The 18,722-nt window shown below is 41.3% G+C and overlaps 1 protein-coding gene across 1 annotated transcript in view; it reads left to right on the forward strand.

Annotated features, from left to right (window-relative positions):
• The window catches only part of SCAPER (S-phase cyclin A associated protein in the ER), a 278,443-nt gene that overhangs the window by 5,532 nt on the left and 254,189 nt on the right, over positions 1–18,722 (forward strand). Inside the window, exons 2-4 of the mRNA XM_006142594.3 lie at positions 6,580–6,647; positions 11,255–11,372; positions 16,534–16,604. Of these exons, the coding sequence (XP_006142656.1) occupies positions 6,642–6,647; positions 11,255–11,372; positions 16,534–16,604 (195 nt within the window). The 5' untranslated portion in view covers positions 6,580–6,641. The remainder of the gene's footprint in view (positions 1–6,579; positions 6,648–11,254; positions 11,373–16,533; positions 16,605–18,722) is intronic.

Raw genomic sequence — 18,722 nt, forward strand, 5'->3', positions numbered from 1 at the left:
GCGTTGTGGTAAAGCAGACCGAGCCGCCCCGGGCGGGCCGCACCTGCTGCTCCGCGCGCTGCCGGGCTGCGCCGCCCGCCGGTGCCGCTCTTGAGGCCGGTGCACGGGGGCTGCCCCTCGGTGTGTGCCAAGTTATTTTCCGTGCAAATACCTGCTTCCTGTCGTCTTGGATTATCAGATAGCAATCCCCACCCCTCCACATCGTTTGAGTTGATTGTTATCAACAATAACTTTCATTCTCCAAAACCGTCTGAGATGGAAGAGTGGGGTGGGCGCTTTGCCCACTTCTCGAAGACTTTCCAACTTGTCCCAGGTTGCCTGCCTCTGGGTAGCAGATCTGGGATTAAGCTTTCTGACCTAAGGTCGGTAGTCTGACCGCTGTGCCTCTCTGGCCTGCATTGGTGGCCTGTCCCTTGAACTTTTTTTTGGTCCCCTCCTAACTTTGACATCTTCTCAAAATGTGTTGGGCACAGGTTGATTTGTGCCACACGTTGAAATGATCTGAATACTGTTCATTAAAGAATGCATGTTTTAAATTCATCGAAGAGTTGATTTTTGATGTGATTTGAAAGCCCTCTTTGTGGGAGGAAGTGGGATATGATAGTTTGCAAAGCAGCCCATCTGAATTTGAATCCAAGCACTACCACTTGTTAAATGAATTTGCATTGATTTTCTCACGTGTAAGATAGAGACCATATCTACAGTCAGACACTTCCCAATTGCAATACACAGCGTCTTTCAAGTATTAAGTGTGTCTGGCCCATAGTAAGTTCCCAACAAATGCTTGTTCCCTTCCTTCTTTCTTTTCCCTCCCTTGAGCCGCATTTAAAACATCCTGAATTAGTCTGTTTGGGTTGCTATAACAAAGCACCTTCTACGGAATGGCTAAGTAACAACAAATTTGTCATAGTTCTGGAGGCTGGAAAGTCCGAGGTCAATATGGCCGCAGACTTGGTGTTTGGTGATGATCTGCTTTTTGGTTCATAGGTGGTACATTTTAGCTTTGTCTTTACTCGGTGGTGGGGGCAAAGGGTCTCTCACCAGTCTCTCTCTCCTTTTTTTTTTTTTTTTTGAGAGGTTGTTGCTATAGGGCGCCTGCGCTCCCCAGAAAGACAGACAGAGGCAGAGAGACAGAAAGTGAGAAATCACTCCCCAGGGGGGATGGCCATGCCGCAATCCCTTCTCCTCTCTGGATCTTGGGAATGCATGCACACGTGCCCAGCGTGAGTTTAAGCCACCGGGTTCAGGACTTGAACCATGGTTAACTACATGGGAGTCCAGCGACATAGCCATTACGCCAACTGCTGGTCCCCCCAGTCTCTCTTATAAGGGCATTAATCACATTCTTGAGGGTTCTCTCGTGACCTAATCATCTCCCCAAAGCCCCAGTCTTAATATCACCTTGAGGACTAGGATTTAACATACTAGTTTTGGGGTGGTGGTGGTGGGGGGGACACAGACATTCTGACTACAGAATTGTGGTTTACCACCTGGTTATTTAGGTTAAAATGATACTATACAAATGTGTTTACAAATAATTTTGGTGACTAAAATCCAAAGACTATCACTTTTTAAAAGAATTATTTAATTTTTAATTTATTCATTAAATTTTAATTTGACCAGACACACACACACACACACACACACACACACACACACACAGTGTGCACGCAAGCCACCAGGTCCAGGACTCGAACCATGGTCAGCCATATGGGAGTGTCCAGCACCTTAACCATCACACCACCTTCTGGTTCCAAAATGATAACATTTTAAATATAGATATATGCTTCATAGGTAATTTAAGAATTGCTAAAACATTGAGTTGATATTAAGACTTTATTAATGTCTTTATTTAACCACTTTATAGGAATGTTTTAAAGATAAATAAGATCAAGGAACTTGAAATTCTGCCTTTTCTTTTACCTTCATATCATACTATAATCCAGCCTAGTTTCATATTTTGTAGTTTGCTATAAGGTGCATGTGTTTGTGGTAGGGAGTAAGAAATCACCCCCTGGGTAATTTCCTGGCCCCAAGATAGGTACTTTTTAAATAATTAATTTTTTCAGGGATAGAGAGGCAGTCAGACAGAGACCTGCACCCCCATAGGATTTTTTGGGGGGGGGGCGTAAGGTTTTTTGCCATATGGCGTGTCTACTCCCCGGAGAGAGAGAAAAGTGAGAAATCACCCCCTCGTGGGGATAGACACGCCATAGTCCCTTCTCTGCCATTCTACTCTCGGGATCTTGGGCACATACGCTCAGTGGGATTTTCAAGCTGCCAGGTCTGGAACTCGAACTGCAGTTGGGAGTCCAGCGCCTTAACCATCATGGCCACCTGCTGACCCCCTCTCTCTCCTGTGGACATGCCATTCCTTGCCCTTTTACAGCCTGTGCACCCGAACTCTGGTAAGAAGAAAGGTGCACTTTCCTGGCACCCAGCCCTGCCGCCGCATTTCCATTTCTCGGACTTGGACTTCTCCGCACGCACCCTGGGACTGCAGGGGAGGGGTGACGGGTGAGACTGCAGTTCCCCACAGGCAGCATTGTGCTCAGAAACCTTGGGTACTCAGGCCTAGTGTTCATTGCCTGCTTACTGGCTGGGTTGTTTTTTTTTGGTGGTGTTTTCTGCTTGGCCATTGTTTTGCTACAGCCCAGAGTTTCTCAAATTTCATTCATTTGAGTACCATTGTCAATATTTTGCTATATTTTAGGTGATCTGGTTTTACGTTTTTGACAGTTAGAAATTTTCTTTTAGAAAATCTAGTAAAAATGTGGCTCTAGTTCAAGCACGAGTAAGTAATCATACGGGTGGTACTTAGTTATGTCAGATATCACGAAGGTAGTAACAATGATTGAAATTTTGGAAATTCTGGATTAGGATATAACTTTTTTTCTTTAGAGAGAGATTTTTGCTAGAGGGTGTGTGTGTGCTCACCAGAGAGACAGAGAGAAAGTGAGAAATCACCCCTCAGGGGGATGGCTACTCCACAGTCCTTTCTCTTCCGTTTTCCTCTTGGGATTTTGGGCATGCACACACACGCACACACACACATACACAAATGCACCTGACCTGAGTTTTAAGCCACTAGGTCCAGGACTCCAACCACTCCCTAGTCATCTACTGACCCCAGGATATAGGTTTTTTTTTTTTTTTTTCCTTTTTTTTTGGAGAGGTTTTTGCTATAGGGCACGTGCGCTCGCCAGAAAGACAGAGAGAGATAGAGAGACAGAAAGCGAGAAATCACCCCCCGGGGGGATGGCCACGCTGCAATTCCTTCTTCTCCATTCTCCTCTTGGGATCTTGGGTGATACAGCTTTTTAAAAACAGTTTTATTAAGTTATATATATCATGAAATCTACTCATTTAAAATGTATACTTCAGTTTTTTTTTTTTTTAAACCACAGTCAATCTTTGAACATTTTCAACACCCCAGTATGAAACCTCATAACCATTAGCAGTCATTCCCCATCCCTGGACTCCCTCCCTCCTTCACCATCCCATCCTCTGCTCTAGTTCCAGCCAATCGTAATCTACTTTCTGTCTCCGGATTTGCTGTCCGGCAGTGTGAACTCTCGGGACGTTTTACATTGATGGAATTGTACAATAGGCAGTCTTCTGTGTCTGACTTCTTCCACTTAGCATAATGTTTTCATGGTTCAGCCGTATTGTAACATATATCAGCACTTCATTCCTTTTTATGGCTGAGTAATTCCAATATATAGATGGACTGTATTTTATTACCCATTTATCAGTTGATGGGTTCTTTCTGTTTTTTTGCACTTTTGAATAATGCAATGAGCATTTGTATTCTGTTCTTGAGTGTGTTTTTATTCCTTTGGAGTATATTATCTAGGAGTAGAATTGCTGTAGCTGTATGTTTAACCTTTTTATTTATTTATTTTTTTAATTAAGGTTTTTGCCATAGGGCACAAGCGCTAGCTAGAGAGAGACAGAGGGAAGGTAAGAAATCACCCTCCGGGGGCACGACCACATTACGGTCCCTTCGTCTGCATTCTCCCCTTGGGATTTTGAGTACACACGCACACATACCTGTGATTTTCAAGCCACTGGGTCCAGGACTTGAACCATGGTCTGCCTTGACCATCATGCCATCTGCTGGGCCCTGTTTAACTTTATGAAGATCTGCCAGACTGTTTATCAAACCACCTGCGCCATTTTATTTTCCAATAGCAGTGTGTGAGGATTCCACTTTCTACACATGATTTCTCAGCACTCGTTTTGTCTTTTTTATTAGAAACATTTTAGCGCGTGGTATAAAGTGGTATCTCATTGTGGTTTTGATTTGCATTTCCCTAATGACTAGTGATTTCAGCATCTTTTCATGGGCTTACCAGCCATTTGTATATCATTTCTGGAGAAATGGGAACGTAACTTTTAACCTAATGCAGTGGTTCTGTTTAACCTGACATGGGTTCCTTCTCTCCTTCTTGGCCTCTATTAGCCATTTATTCATATAATTAAGTTGATCTTTGTGAAATTTGCTTATTTTATTATTTGTTTTAGAGGGATATTTGTTATAGGGCATATGTGCTCACTGGAGAGACAGAGAGAGAGAAAGAGAGGCAGAAAGTGAGAAATTACCGCCCCCACCGCCGGGGGGATGGCCATACTGCAATCCCTTCTCCTTAGGATTTTGAGCACACACACACATGTGCCCGGCATGAGTTTCAAGCCACTGGGTCCAGGACTCAAGCTGTGGTCAACTACATTGGAGTCCAGCGACATAATCATTTCTCCAAGTGCTGGCCCCTTTGTGGTATTTAAATACTGACTTAGTCCATTGTGTTGCTGTAACATAAATATCTGAAGAGGTTTATTTGGCGCACGGTTTAGGTGACTGGGAAGTCCAAAAGGCCTGTGCGCCATCATAGCATGGCCGTGAGAGGCAGGAAGGAGAGCTGGTACTTGCAAATAGAGAGAGACCTTCCAGGTAAGCAAATTGCTTTTGTAACAGCTGGCTCTCTAGGGAACTAATTAGTGACAACCTACAAGTCGTTGAATTTGGAATGCTGGTAATTCGTGGAGGATTTTTGGGTTTATGTTGAGCAGGGTTTTGTTGTTGTTTGTTTCTATTTTTGGTAGTGTTTATGTTTGGCTTTGGTATTGGGACAGTGTTGGCCTTGTAAAAATGAGTTTAGAAGGATTTTCTTTCTTCAGTGTTTTGGGATGATTTTGAGAAAGATTGGTGTTAATTCTTTTTTAAATGTAGAGGGCCAGTAAGTGGCATCGTGATTAAGATGCTGGACTCCCACATGGCTGACCGCAGTTTGAGTCCTGGACCTGGCAGCTAGAAAATCATCTGAGCACATGTGTACGCATGCCCAAAAATCTCAGGAGGAGTACGGAGAAGAGATTTTGGTGTGGCCATCCTGCCTGGGAGGCGATTTCTCTCCCTCTCTCTGCCTCTCTCCACTGAGTGTTCATGCCCTATGGCAAAAACTTAAAAAATAAATGAAAATAAAAAAGTATGTATGCATGTATGTTTGGTAGAATTCACCAATGAATTCACCTGACGGTCCTGGGGTCTTTTTTTGTTGGGAGTTTTTTGATTCCCTGTCCCTTGTATTCTTTGGAATTCTTTGTATAAGGGTTTGAGTACCTGAACCTTGGATCTGTTCTATGTGGAGCCTTGTGTAGTTGTATGAAGGCATTCTGATAAAAAGCTCTGTTTATAAAAATTATTTTTAAAAAATTGTTTTATTTGTTATTATTTTTGTTAAATTTGATCAGAGAGAGAGAGAAGGAAAGTGAGAAAGCAAGCTGCCAGGTCTCGGACTTGAACTGTGGTCTGCCATGTAGGAGACCGGCATCTTAATCATCATACCACCTGCCAGCCCCTGTTTATAAAAATTCTTTTTTATAAAAGATTTATTTTATTTAACTTTATTTTTTATTTATGTATTTACTTAAATTTGACCAGAGAGAGACAGAGTGAGAGAGAAAGATAAAGGGAAAGGGAAAAAGCAAGCTGCCAGGTTTGGGACTCAAACCACGGTCAGCCACGTGGGATTCGGTGGCTCTAACCACCACGCTACCTGCCTGTCCCATTTACAAAAATTCTTAAGAAGCAGTTATAGGTATTTTCAATACAGACCTAGGCATTACTAGTCAGTTTAGTGTAAGCAGGGTTCAGAAGATGCAATTGTTAGAGAAGGAGATATTAGAGAACATCGCACACACCAGGGGTAAATATCCATGGTACTTTCGTTTGCGTTTAACACTGATGTATGAATTGGGTTAAGATATGAAATGTATGTGTGTGCATGGGTGTGTTTGTGGGTCGTAGTCAGAAAAGTCTGAAGCTTCTGGGTTAGGTTATTCTTTACTGTTCAGGTACCTAGCTCTTTTCCTTTTTTATTTTTTGGAGAACATTGAGATATTGTTCAGCATGATGTTCTTAAAGCTATAACATATCCAAACAGGCAGTATAAAATAATTTCCTTTTCTTGTTTAATGTAATGAGGAACTTGGGATTAGGTTTGTATCGTTTTATGAATAAGTAATGATTTTATGACTGCGTTGTGACTAGGTGTGTATGTATTGTTTTTCTTGTAGGAGTCATTCCCCATAGGTTTATGCGGTGGATGATCTTTGTGGCACAGAAAAAGAATTAAAGAATGATGGTAAGTGATCAAGGTACTTTAAAGACCAACTTTAGTTTTTGAGCATTTCTCTTTCATCCCTTCTTTCCATCTATTTTTTTTTTTAAGAATTATTTTATTTAACTTTATTTACGTATTTATTTTAAGTTGACCAGAGAGGGAGAGAGAGAGAAAGCTGCCAGGTTTGGGATTCAAACTGTGGTTGGCCATACGGGAGTCTAGTGCCCTTAACCACTATACCACCTGCTGGCCCCTCCATCTACTTTACATTTATTATCTTAAAATATTAAGAAGTTTTTTTCTTGTATTTTAAAGTAGGTGTTGCCCTGTCAAGAGCCTCCTGTTCAGCCTCGCATGTTGCTGGGCTCACAGGTGCATGCCTCCATGCCTAGCCGTTAGGTTGGACCTGGGATCGTAACTGTGACAGTCTGCAGAGCACACATCCTAGCATCCCAGGCCGCCACAGTCGGGCCTATTATCTGTTTTAAGGTAGTATTTGTTTGATATGAGTTTTTTTTTTTTTTTCTAATGTTCTTAGTTTTATTTTTTTTTCAGTTTTATCATTTCCATTTGATTCTTTTTAGGTTTTTAGTTCTCTGCTGAAAATTTCAATCTAGTGTTTTAATTTTCTAGGTCAGATTAGAGTTTCCTTTAAGTATTTGACTGATCACTATCTTATTTGGTTCTGGTGCAGCTATTGGGCTGTTGGGAAAATCATGACATATTTTTTCTACGGAAAAATGCATTGTGGGGACCAGCAGGTGGTGTGATGGTTAAGGCGCTGGATATTCCCACATGGCTGACCAGGGTTTGAGTCCTGAATCTGGTGGGTTGCTTTCTCACTTCCTCTCTCTCTCACTCTCAAGCTCTGTCTCTCTCTGGTCAAATTAAAAAATAAATGAATGAATAAGTCAAATAAAATAAATAATTATTTTAAAAAAAGGCATTGTGACTTTTCTAACAACCTTGTATGTTTCTGTTTTCTTACAACTTTTTCTTGGCTTTCAGTCATTTAATGTGCCTTCTAATATGCCTGGTAATTTTTTATTGGCTGTAGAACATTACATGGGAATAATTGAGCAGATAATTTGATGCCTAAAATGCTAAAAAACTTCTTCTCTCCAAGATTTACTTTGTTTCTGGCAGATTGGCCAGGGGCAATGGCAGGATTGGTTTACTCTAATTCAGTTAAGGATTGAAGCATTCAGAACTGACTCTATTGTTTGTGACGGCTGATGTTCTGGTTCATCCTTACCCATGGAAGGGAGCTCTCGGTGTCCTCATCTGAAGCTCGGAGTAGACCTGAACAAGTTTTGTTTCCATTCTTTTGGTATCTGCCAAACTTTGCTCAGCTCTTCTGCCTTGGGCGCCTCCAGGATTGGCAGGTGGCTCTGGGGAACAAGCCCTGATTGCAGGGCTGTTTGTGTTTGTCTTATCCCAATCTTGGCTCGGTAGTAGCTCATTTTTAACACTTTTCACCATAGTGTTTTTAAACAGATGATTTAGAAAATACTTAGTTCAGGTTTTATAGTTTTTCCCAGCTGGGTGGTTTGTCTAAATTGCCTAGTTCTTCATAACCAGAAGGGGAATGACAGAGTAGAAGTTCTGTTTCTTATTCTTAGTTCATTGCAGGTATTTAGTTTGTGACGTTCTGTATTGGTCATTGAAGGACCCAATCTACTTATTCTGTCTTTCGGCACCATCACTCTTTAGTGAATCCTTTCCTGGAGTTTCTGCATCTGACCAGTGAGGGAGGGAGGTAAGAGAGAAGGATAATGATGTAGGATACCTTTTTTATTCTTTGAGTGGTTTTTGCTGTAGGGTGCGTGTGCTCGCCAGAAAGAGAGAGGGACCAATAGTTGACGTAATGGCTATGTTGCAGGACTCCCGTGTAGCTGACCGCGGTTCGAGTCCCAGACCCGGTGGCTTAAACTCACACCTGGCACATGTGCATTGTGCTCAATATCCTGAGAGGAGAATGGAGGAGAAGGGATTGCAGCGTGGCCATCCCCCCCAGGGGGGCGATTTCTCGCTTTCTGTCTCTGTCTTTCTGGTGAGCGCACGTGCCCTATAGCAAAAACCTCCAAAAAGAGAGAGAGAGAAAGAGACAGAAAGCGAGAAATCACCCTTCAGGGAGGATGGCCACTCTGCAGTCCCTTCTCCACCATTCTCTTCTCGGATCTTGGGCACTCATGCACACACACCAGTGGCATGAGTTTAAGCCACTGGGTCCGGGACTCGAATTGTAGTTTGGGTGGGGTCCCGGCGACGTAGCCATTATGCCATCAGCTGGTCCCAAGATACCTTTTTAAAAATTAATTAATTAATTAAATTTTAACTTGACCAGAGAGGGACAGAGTGAGAGAAAGCGAGAGAAACAAAGTGAGAAAGCGAGCCACTAGGCCCAGGACTCAAACTGTGGTCAGCTATGTGGGAGTCCAGTGCCCTTAACCACCACACCACCTGCTGGCCCCTTTTAATTCTTTTTTTTTAATATAATTTTTGTTTATTATTATTTTTTAAATTTTGCTATAGGGCTCATGTGCTCACCAGAGAGATAAAGAGAAAGAAAGCAATCCACCAGGTCCAGGACTGGAAGCGCGGTCAGCAATGTGGAAATCCAGTACCTTACCCACCATTGCCACCTGCTGGTTCAATGCAGGATGCTTTTTTTTTTTTTTTTTTTGGTAGAAGTTTTTGCCTTAGTGTGTGTGTGTGCTCACCAAAAAGAGACCGAGACTGTGAGAGGGAAAGTGAGAAACCACCTCCCCGGGGGGGAGGGGGTGGCCATATCACAATCCTTTCTCCCCTGCTCTCCTCCCGAGATCTTGGGCATGCATGCATACACACCTGGCATGAGTCCCAGGTTTGGGACTCAAACCACAGTCGGCCATGTGGGAGTACAGTGACGCAACCACTATGCCATCTACTGTCCCCAAGGCAGGATACTCTTAAAAAATAAGCCACACCTATAAATGACAGACCCATTGTCTGTCATAATTCCCCCATGTTCTGTTACGCAGAATTTAGTCACATGGCTATCTATGTAAGAGAGTCTAGCAAATGTTGTCTACCTTTGTGACAGGAGAAAGCACAAGTGGTTTTTGGTAAACATTGTTAATTTTTGTCACAGTGACTTACATAGTAATTTGGACTTGAGATGATGGCTCAGACTAGGGTGGCGTTAGTAAATTTATGTTTCCAAGGTATATTGAGGGGAGTTAATTGATAAGACATGATATTATTTGGACTAGCAGTTAGTGTAATGGCTGTGTCGCTGAACTCCCATGTAGCCAGCTATGGTTTGAGTCCTAGACCTGGTGGCTTAAACTCATGCCAGGCACGTGTGCATGTGTGCCCCAGATCCTAAGAGGAGAATGAAGGAGAAGGATTGCGGTGTGGCCATCCCCCCTGGGGGGTGATTTCTTGCTTTCTCTCTGTCTCTCTCTGTCTTTCTGGTGAGCGCACACGCTCTATAGCAAAAACCTCTCTCTCTCAAAAAAAAAAAGACTTATTATTATCATTATTAATTGTAGGGAGATTTTTGCTATAGAGTGCATGCATTCGCAGGGGAGAAAGACAGAAAGCAAGAAATCACCCTCAAGGAGGATGACCATGCCACAATCCCTTCTCCTCCACCCTCTCAGGGTTTTGGGCATGCACGCACACACACACACGTCTGGTGTGAGTTTTAAGCTGCCAGATCTGGGACTCATGGTTGGTGATGTGGGAGTCCAGCGCCTTAACCACCAGCACAGCTGCCCTCCCATGTTTACGCTTTTAATTGAAACATTTAGTGTTTGAACAAGCCACTGTAAAATCTCCATACAGCACTAGGTGGCACACTGTGACTTTGTAGAAGTCTCCTGTACAAGAAGAGCCTAGGTACAATACCACTCGAAATAGACATCTGCAATGTTATGGAGTATCTGGGACTCCTTTATTGCATTTTAAACCTCGATCCTTAGGTTACTAAGTCTGAAGCTACTACAACTACGCTACTGCTGACATTTCATGAGAACTGGGTTATTGAACGTGATCAGAATCTATGTGATCTTTACTGCAAGGAGTCCATTCAGCCCACATTACGGAAATCAGCTGTGCTTTAAAATGAAAAATGGTTTCTACAGGTATCTCCATAGGACGGGTAGTTGTCATGTTTTCACATATGAAGTATTAGAACTGCAAATAAGAGTCTTGAATGGGTGACTTCTTCTTTGAACATGTACCCATGTAGTCTACCAAGTGAAAAAAAAAAGTTAGTTTGGTGACAGTTATGGTAAAACTAAGATGTTTATAGAAAAAAAGGACTTTAGATTTGATGTCTTAGCCTGGCGTTTCTGCAGCCTTGCTAGCCTGTGCTCATCTGTTGATATTTTAGTTCTTGGAAATGCATTGCCTTATGAAGACTCTAGAATTAGATTATAGTGAATAGACTAGTGAGTTTCATGACCTCAACAAGACTTGCACTTTGCGTTCTTTTCTCTTTTTAGCCACCCTCCAAATCTCAAATTGGAGTTGTTTCCTTTCTCAGAAGATGCGAGAACTAGGAATGTGTCTGACAAATGTATTTCATACGTGGACCAGTCGAATATCTAACAGTCCGATACTGTCTTTTCCACCCATAGGCTTCATTCCAGCGCTCTAACAGTCACGACAAGGTGAGGAGAATAGTTGCAGAGGAGGGCCGTACAGCCAGAAACCTGATAGCTTGGAGTGTTCCTCTAGAAAGCAAAGACGATGATGGTATGTATTAAAAATGAGTTTCACTTTTGTTGTAAATTAAAAGGATGTATTTAGTCCTAAACGGGGGATAGATGAAAATTGTTTACTTGGGCACATTCATATATAATTTTTTTATTGCTTACATAGGCAAACTTTTTTAAGAATCATTTAATTTTATTTTTATTATTTGCTGTAGGGTACAGGTGCTCACCAGAGAGAGATACTGAGAGAAGGTGAGAAAGCAAGCTGCCAGGTTTGGGATTCGAACTGCAGTCAGCCATGTGGGAGTACAGCATTTTTTTTTTTTTTAAGAATTATTTAACTTTATTTATGTATTTTAATTTGACCGGTGATAGGCAGATTGAGAGAGAGAGAGAGAAAGTGAGAAGGCAAACTGCCAGATCCAGGACTCGAATCACAGTCGGCCATGTTGGATTCCAGTGTCCTTAACCACTGCACCCTCTGCGGGCCCCGAGAGTCCAGCATCTTAACCACCACACCTCCTGCTGGCCCTGTTATAAAAATGGTTTTATAACAGGGCTGTTATTTTGCTGTTTCAGAAGAAGTCAGGTCTGTTATAGTATGACTGGCAAATTAGGTTTTGATATTTTTAAGTTACAAGAGATTCAAGAGATTTGGAATTTTTTCTTATATTAAATTTGTATAATAATTTTAAAATAGGTTTGAAAAGTTATTTACCATGATTAGGTAAAATTTTATGTAATCATGTAGAAATTAAAAAATAATTAAAAAAATAATTATTTATTTTAAGTTACTAGGTCTGGGGCTTGAACTGCGATAGACCATGTAGGAGTCCAGCACCTTAACCACCACACCACCTGCCGAACCCAGTTTCTTCAGTTCTTATCAGTATTATTTGATTTAGAAAAAAAAAATCTCTCTTTAGTCCCTCCCATTTAATGACTGGGGCAGTATGAGGCCACTGTTTCTGGGGATTTATAAAATTGGATAGAGATAGGGAAAACAGGAGGTTGGATTTGTCAAGAGACTCCACTTTGAACTTTTCTCAGGGCTTCTAGTGTTTTCCTCACTATGGGATTAGTCCTCACTATGGGGTTTGTCTGGTGCCTTTTCATGGTTAGATCGAGATGTGTCTATGGGCAAGAATTCTCTAGAAATGATGTAGTTTTAACTACTTTGAAACTCTGGAGTTGAACTTTTTAACGCATTACTGAAGGATTGTATGTCTGTCTCACCACTAGTGATGTTAACTTAGTCTGCTTGGTTGAGGTCGTGTCTGCCAGGTTTCTCTGCTGTACAGTAACTGATATTTTCCTTTTATTACTGAGTAATTCCCTGTTGCTCCTGAAACAGTCCACCTGTGCCTTTAGCTTTCTTTGATGATTTTTAGCTTCTTACTACTCTGTTGATTGCAAATGGTTGCTTGCTAATAATTCCATCATTCCTTTTATATTTATTAGATGGCCTTCTGATATAAGGAAGAGTTTTCCATTCTTTCTTTTTAATTAGGTATTTAAATTTGTGTAGACTCATGGCCTCTTACTGTATGTAATTTGTGATAATCCATTATCTATTGATTTTGATGCTCAAATTGTCTAGACTTGGGTAGAGTGAAACTCTTAAGTTGGCTCCCATATGCTTCTGATACATTTTTACCATCCTTTGAGAACATCCATGTATTTATAACAGCACATTTCAATATAAACTTGAATTCACTCATTTTTATTTTTTTTAAAGAATCAGTCATTTAATTAAATTAATTAATTAATCTATCTATTTGTTTATTTATTTTTGAGAGGTTTTTGCTGTAGGGCACATTATGTTCACCAGAAAGACAGAGAGAGATAAAGAGACAGAAAGTGAGAAATTATCCCCCGGGGGGATGACCGCATCATAATCCCTTCTCCATTCTCCTCTCAGGACCTTGGGCACACATGCACACGCACCTGGCGTGAGTTTAAGCCACCAAGTCTGGGACTCGATCTGTGATTGACTACATGGGAGTCCAGCAACATAGTCATTATGCCAACTGCTGGTTCCTCATTCATTTATTTTAATTTGACCAGAGAGAGAGAAACAGAGAGAGAGGGGAAGTGAGAAAGCAAGCTAGTAGGTCTGGGACTTGAACCGTGGTCAACCATGTGGGAGTGCCCCCCGCCTTAACCACCACACTACCTGCTGGCCCCACCATTAAAATTTTTTTTTTAACAATTTATTTTATTTTAAATTTTTATCTTTTTATGTTTAGATTATGTGTAGTTTTTCTTACATATGGTGCAGTATGGATCTAATTTTTCTACATGGCTAAGAAGTTGCCCCAACATCACTTACAAAGTCGGTATTTGCCTTAATAATTATTTTTGCCTTTTTTGTAGATTAACTCCCCATGTGTACATGTGTTCTATCGGGCCAGTCTCTATCTCATTCATGTGTGAGTGCCATACTGTTTTAATTATAGAGAAGTTACAGTGTTTTACATATATCTGCAGCCCAGTCTTCCCTTGTAGCTTTTCTTTGTCAGTCTTCCAGCTGTTTGTAGAGAACAGTTACTTTGAATCATGGGAACTATCAAGTAGAAGGGGAAATTGAATTTATCTCTTGAAATTCATTTCCTTATTAGCTAACCTTTCCATAAAGAGCTTTCTATTTTTTTAAGTAGCAGTTTGTTTTTGTTTGATGGCTACAATATATACTCACATTGCTTTTTCTTTATATTATTTGTTTCCTTTTGTGCATGTTCCAAGCTGGTTGGTTTTTTTTTTTTTTTTTCCCTTTTTAAACATGCAGATACGTTGTTCTTTACAAGGAAAGGATGATTGAAGGGCTGTGTAGGTTAGTGCAGAGTTCTCTGTCTTTATCCCTGGTAGAATGGTGAGAGAGTCTTAAGTCAGGTAAATTGTTAGCTGGTGCCTGTGTGTTGTGGTTCACTTCTCTTTTATTAGTACTGCTAAAGGGGACCTGGCCCCAAATTATTTTATAGAAATGAAAATGATGCTGGACCAGTAGTTGGCGTAATGGCTATGTTGCTGAACTCCCATGTAGCCGACCACGGTTCGAGTCCCAGACCCAATGGCTTAAACTCACGCCGGGCGTGTGTGTGTGTGTGTGTGTGTGTGTGTGTGTGTGTGCGCGCGTGCCCAAGATCCTGAGAGGAGAATGGAGGAGAAGGGACTGTGGCGTGGCCATCCCCCTGGGGGGTGATTTCTTGCTTTCTGTCTCTCTGTCTGTCTCTCTCTTTCTGGCAAGGGCACATGCCCTATAGCAAAAACCTCTCCAAAGAGAGAGAGAGAGAGAAAGAGAGAGAGGGAGAGAGGGAGGGAGAGGGGAAGTGAGAAAGATTTACTTGATAGTAAAAATACAAAGAGCTGAAAACCTCCCTTTTCAGGATGAAGCTGTATTTCATAAATCAGATAAACTAGTTAAAACAGAATATTTGGGGTGTATATTGTAAAAAAATAATCTTAATTTGATTGTTGAAATAAAATTTGAATTAAGAGAAGTGTTCTGTTTTAATTATAGAGAAGTTACAGTGTTTTACATATATCTGCAGCCCAGTCTTCCCTTGTAGCTTTTCTTTGTCAGTCTTCCAGCTGTTTGTAGAGAACAGTTACTTTGAATCATGGGAACTATCAAGTAGAAGGGGAAATTGAATTTATCTCTTGAAATTCATTTCCTTATTAGCTAACCTTTCCATAAAGAGCTTTCTATTTTTTTAAGTAGCAGTTTGTTTTTGTTTGATGGCTACAATATATACTCACATTGCTTTTTCTTTATATTATTTGTTTCCTTTTGTGCATGTTCCAAGCTGGTTGGTTTTTTTTTTTTTTTTTTCCCTTTTTAAACATGCAGATACGTTGTTCTTTACAAGGAAAGGATGATTGAAGGGCTGTGTAGGTTAGTGCAGAGTTCTCTGTCTTTATCCCTGGTAGAATGGTGAGAGAGTCTTAAGTCAGGTAAATTGTTAGCTGGTGCCTGTGTGTTGTGGTTCACTTCTCTTTTATTAGTACTGCTAAAGGGGACCTGGCCCCAAATTATTTTATAGAAATGAAAATGATGCTGGACCAGTAGTTGGCGTAATGGCTATGTTGCTGAACTCCCATGTAGCCGACCACGGTTCGAGTCCCAGACCCAATGGCTTAAACTCACGCCGGGCGTGTGTGTGTGTGTGTGTGTGTGTGTGTGTGTGTGTGCGCGCGTGCCCAAGATCCTGAGAGGAGAATGGAGGAGAAGGGACTGTGGCGTGGCCATCCCCCTGGGGGGTGATTTCTTCCTTTCTGTCTCTCTGTCTGTCTCTCTCTTTCTGGCAAGGGCACATGCCCTATAGCAAAAACCTCTCCAAAGAGAGAGAGAGAGAGAAAGAGAGAGAGGGAGAGAGGGAGGGAGAGGGGAAGTGAGAAAGATTTACTTGATAGTAAAAATACAAAGAGCTGAAAACCTCCCTTTTCAGGATGAAGCTGTATTTCATAAATCAGATAAACTAGTTAAAACAGAATATTTGGGGTGTATATTGTAAAAAAATAATCTTAATTTGATTGTTGAAATAAAATTTGAATTAAGAGAAGTGTTTTTCAGACTGTATATGTAAGTCGAGGAGTAGTGGTAACTTGACCTTACTTGTAAATTGTCAGAGTATCCGACTTCTTTAAGAAGTTGATTTAGGGAACCAGCAGTTAGCGTAATGGCTATGTCGCTGGACTCCCATGTAGTGGTCCGCGGTTTGTGTCCCGGACCCAGTGGCTTAAAACACACGCCGGGCACGTGTGCGTGTGTGCCCAAGATCCCGAGAGGAGAATGGAGGAGAAGGGATTGCGGCGTTACCATCCCCTCTGGGGGGTGATTTCTCGCTTTCTGTCTCTGTGTCTCTCTATCTGGCGAGTGCACACGCCCTATAGCGAAAAAAACCTCTCCAAAAAAAAAAAAAAAAAGAAAAGAAAAAGAAGTTGATTTATTCCTGTCTGAGAGAGAGCCATTCAATAACAGCAATCTCTGGGACTTTGGAAATTTGCTTTTTTTTTTTTTTTTTTAAACATACTTTATAAATAGTTCATATTGACCATGAATAGATTGTGATTGTACTGTTTTATGGTCTCTGGAAGGAGATTATGCATTAGAATAGCTAAAATGATCTTTATAGTTTATATTACCTAGTTCATTTTGTATTATGTAATTATCTGTCTCTCTCTTTTTTCTTGCCCTGAAGGAAAACCTAAATGTCAAACTGGTGGGAAATCTAAGAGGGCAATTCAAGGCACTCATAAAACTACTAAACAGGTACAGCATGTGTAACTCTTTACTGCTAGATTCTTAATTTTAATTCCTGAATATATTATAAATTATAAGTCTAGTTTTTAAGGATTCAAATATATTTTATCTTCAGTTAAAAATTTACTGTAACTTTTAAAATGTAGCCCGTGTGTTATATATAACTTATTATATGCCTAACTTGTATCAAATACTTTACAAGTATTAATTTATTTGGTTCTCATAACACTTTGGTGTAGGCACTTTTATCTTCACTTATAAAAATGAAGTTTTATTATAAAAAAACTGAAGCAAAGAGATATTATTTGGGTTGTCAGGAAAGTCATGATGCATTTTTGCCTAAAAAACAGAAAAATATGTCATGACTTTTCCGACGATCCAATATGTTACTTGTTGATAAGTGATGCAGCTTGTATTTGAACCCAGTCTGTAAGTTTCCACAGTTTATGCTCTCTGCTTGGCTGCTGTACATCTCATATTTGTGAGTTCTTTATGATTTTCTTTCTTAACATAAAGATACCTTTAGCTTGTAGGTTAGTAAAAATATATTGACTTTAAAATTTCAGGTTAATCTACTGTAATTTTGGAGAATACAAGCTTACTTTATTTTTGGAAAGTGTTTGATAAAATTATACTTCTGTTTTTAGTCTATAGGTGTTTTCTCTGAAGTTTATATATATGTTAATTTCATTTCACATTATTAAATATAGAGGCATGTATTATGTAAACCAAACACTTGATATGAGGAAAATGAGGACTTCTAACCAAAATAGCATGGTGAATTCACAAAGAATTCCCTTCCTACAGAGAGATGCATCATTGATAATTTTCTTTTTAAAGTAAAGATAAAAGGTATTTTTAAACTAAAGTAAACATGTCTCTGGGTCAGAAAATACATACATTGATAGGTAGGCGAAGTTGGGGACACAAGCTAAATGGACAGAAACATCTAGAAGGTCCGTTCCTATGGGGGCAGGGAAGCAGAAGTGTCCTGTGATAGGTCAGCAGACCCAGGCCCCTGGTGCGAGACCTTGGTCGTGTGCAGGGCTCTGGACAAGCAGGTAGTAAAAAGCTGTGCCCTGCCTGGGGCTGAGAGGGAAGAGGGTCGTGAGGGCAGAGCACTCATGAACGCAGTTACTGCCCTGCTAAGAGACCTCGCAGCTGCGTCCTGGGAAGCCAGCCGCGTATACTAGGTCTCTGCCTGGAAGATGATCTGCTGTGGCTGTATGATGTGACGGAAACGGCCAGCTCTGAAAAGGCCATCGTTAACGAGGTTTATTTCTAGGCACGAATTTGTGCGACACAGGCCCGGAGATGCGGCAAAACAGGCCTCTCTCTCGGGGTGATCAGGCCCAGCGGTTCCTTTTATTTGATTCTGAGAGCGAGAGAGTTTGGTGACAAGCTTTCCACTGGGCTGGCCCAGAAAGGCGGCCATGTGGGAGCGGGGCTTGTAGGTTGGGAAGGAATCAGTGGAGGGCGTACTTCAGTCGGGCTGAGGACACCGTCCCGAACACAGGGTGTCGTCAGTGAGTCCCAGTGGTGCGTTCATGACGGGGCGCGACCTACCCACTACAGGGTACTATGCCGGGGCAGGACAGGAGGATTTCTGTTATCAAATGGGCCAAACTGGCCTGTTAATGTCTGTGGGTGTGACTCACTCCAGGCCCTCTGCAAGGGGTTTTAGAAATAGGAAAGAGCAGTCAGGCTTCCATCCTCAGTGGCTTTGCACATGTCACAGCTCTGAAGGCTCAGTTTTCTAATCTGTAAAGTGGAGCTACTATATATATATAAAGAGAGAGAGGGAGGGGAAGAGGGAGGGAGAGAGGGGAGTATTTATCCAAAAGGGTTGAAACCAATTTATCTAAAAGATGTCTATACCCCTGGTGCAGCTTTAAAAAGGAGGAAAGTCGGGACGAGCAGGTGGTGTGGTGAAGGGAGCTGAACTCCCATGTGACTGACTACGTTCGAGTCCTGGACCTGGCGGCTTGCTTTCTCACTTTCCCTCCCCTCCTCCCCTGTTCCTCTTTGGTCAGGTTTAAATAAATAAATGAGTAATTCTTAAAGTAAAAAAGGAAATTCTGTCACTTGCTACAACATGGGTGGAATCAAAGAACATTATGCTTAATG

Source organism: Tupaia chinensis, unplaced genomic scaffold (assembly GCF_000334495.1).
Source record: "Tupaia chinensis unplaced genomic scaffold, TupChi_1.0 Scaffold000078_1, whole genome shotgun sequence".
NCBI lineage: Eukaryota > Metazoa > Chordata > Mammalia > Scandentia > Tupaiidae > Tupaia > Tupaia belangeri.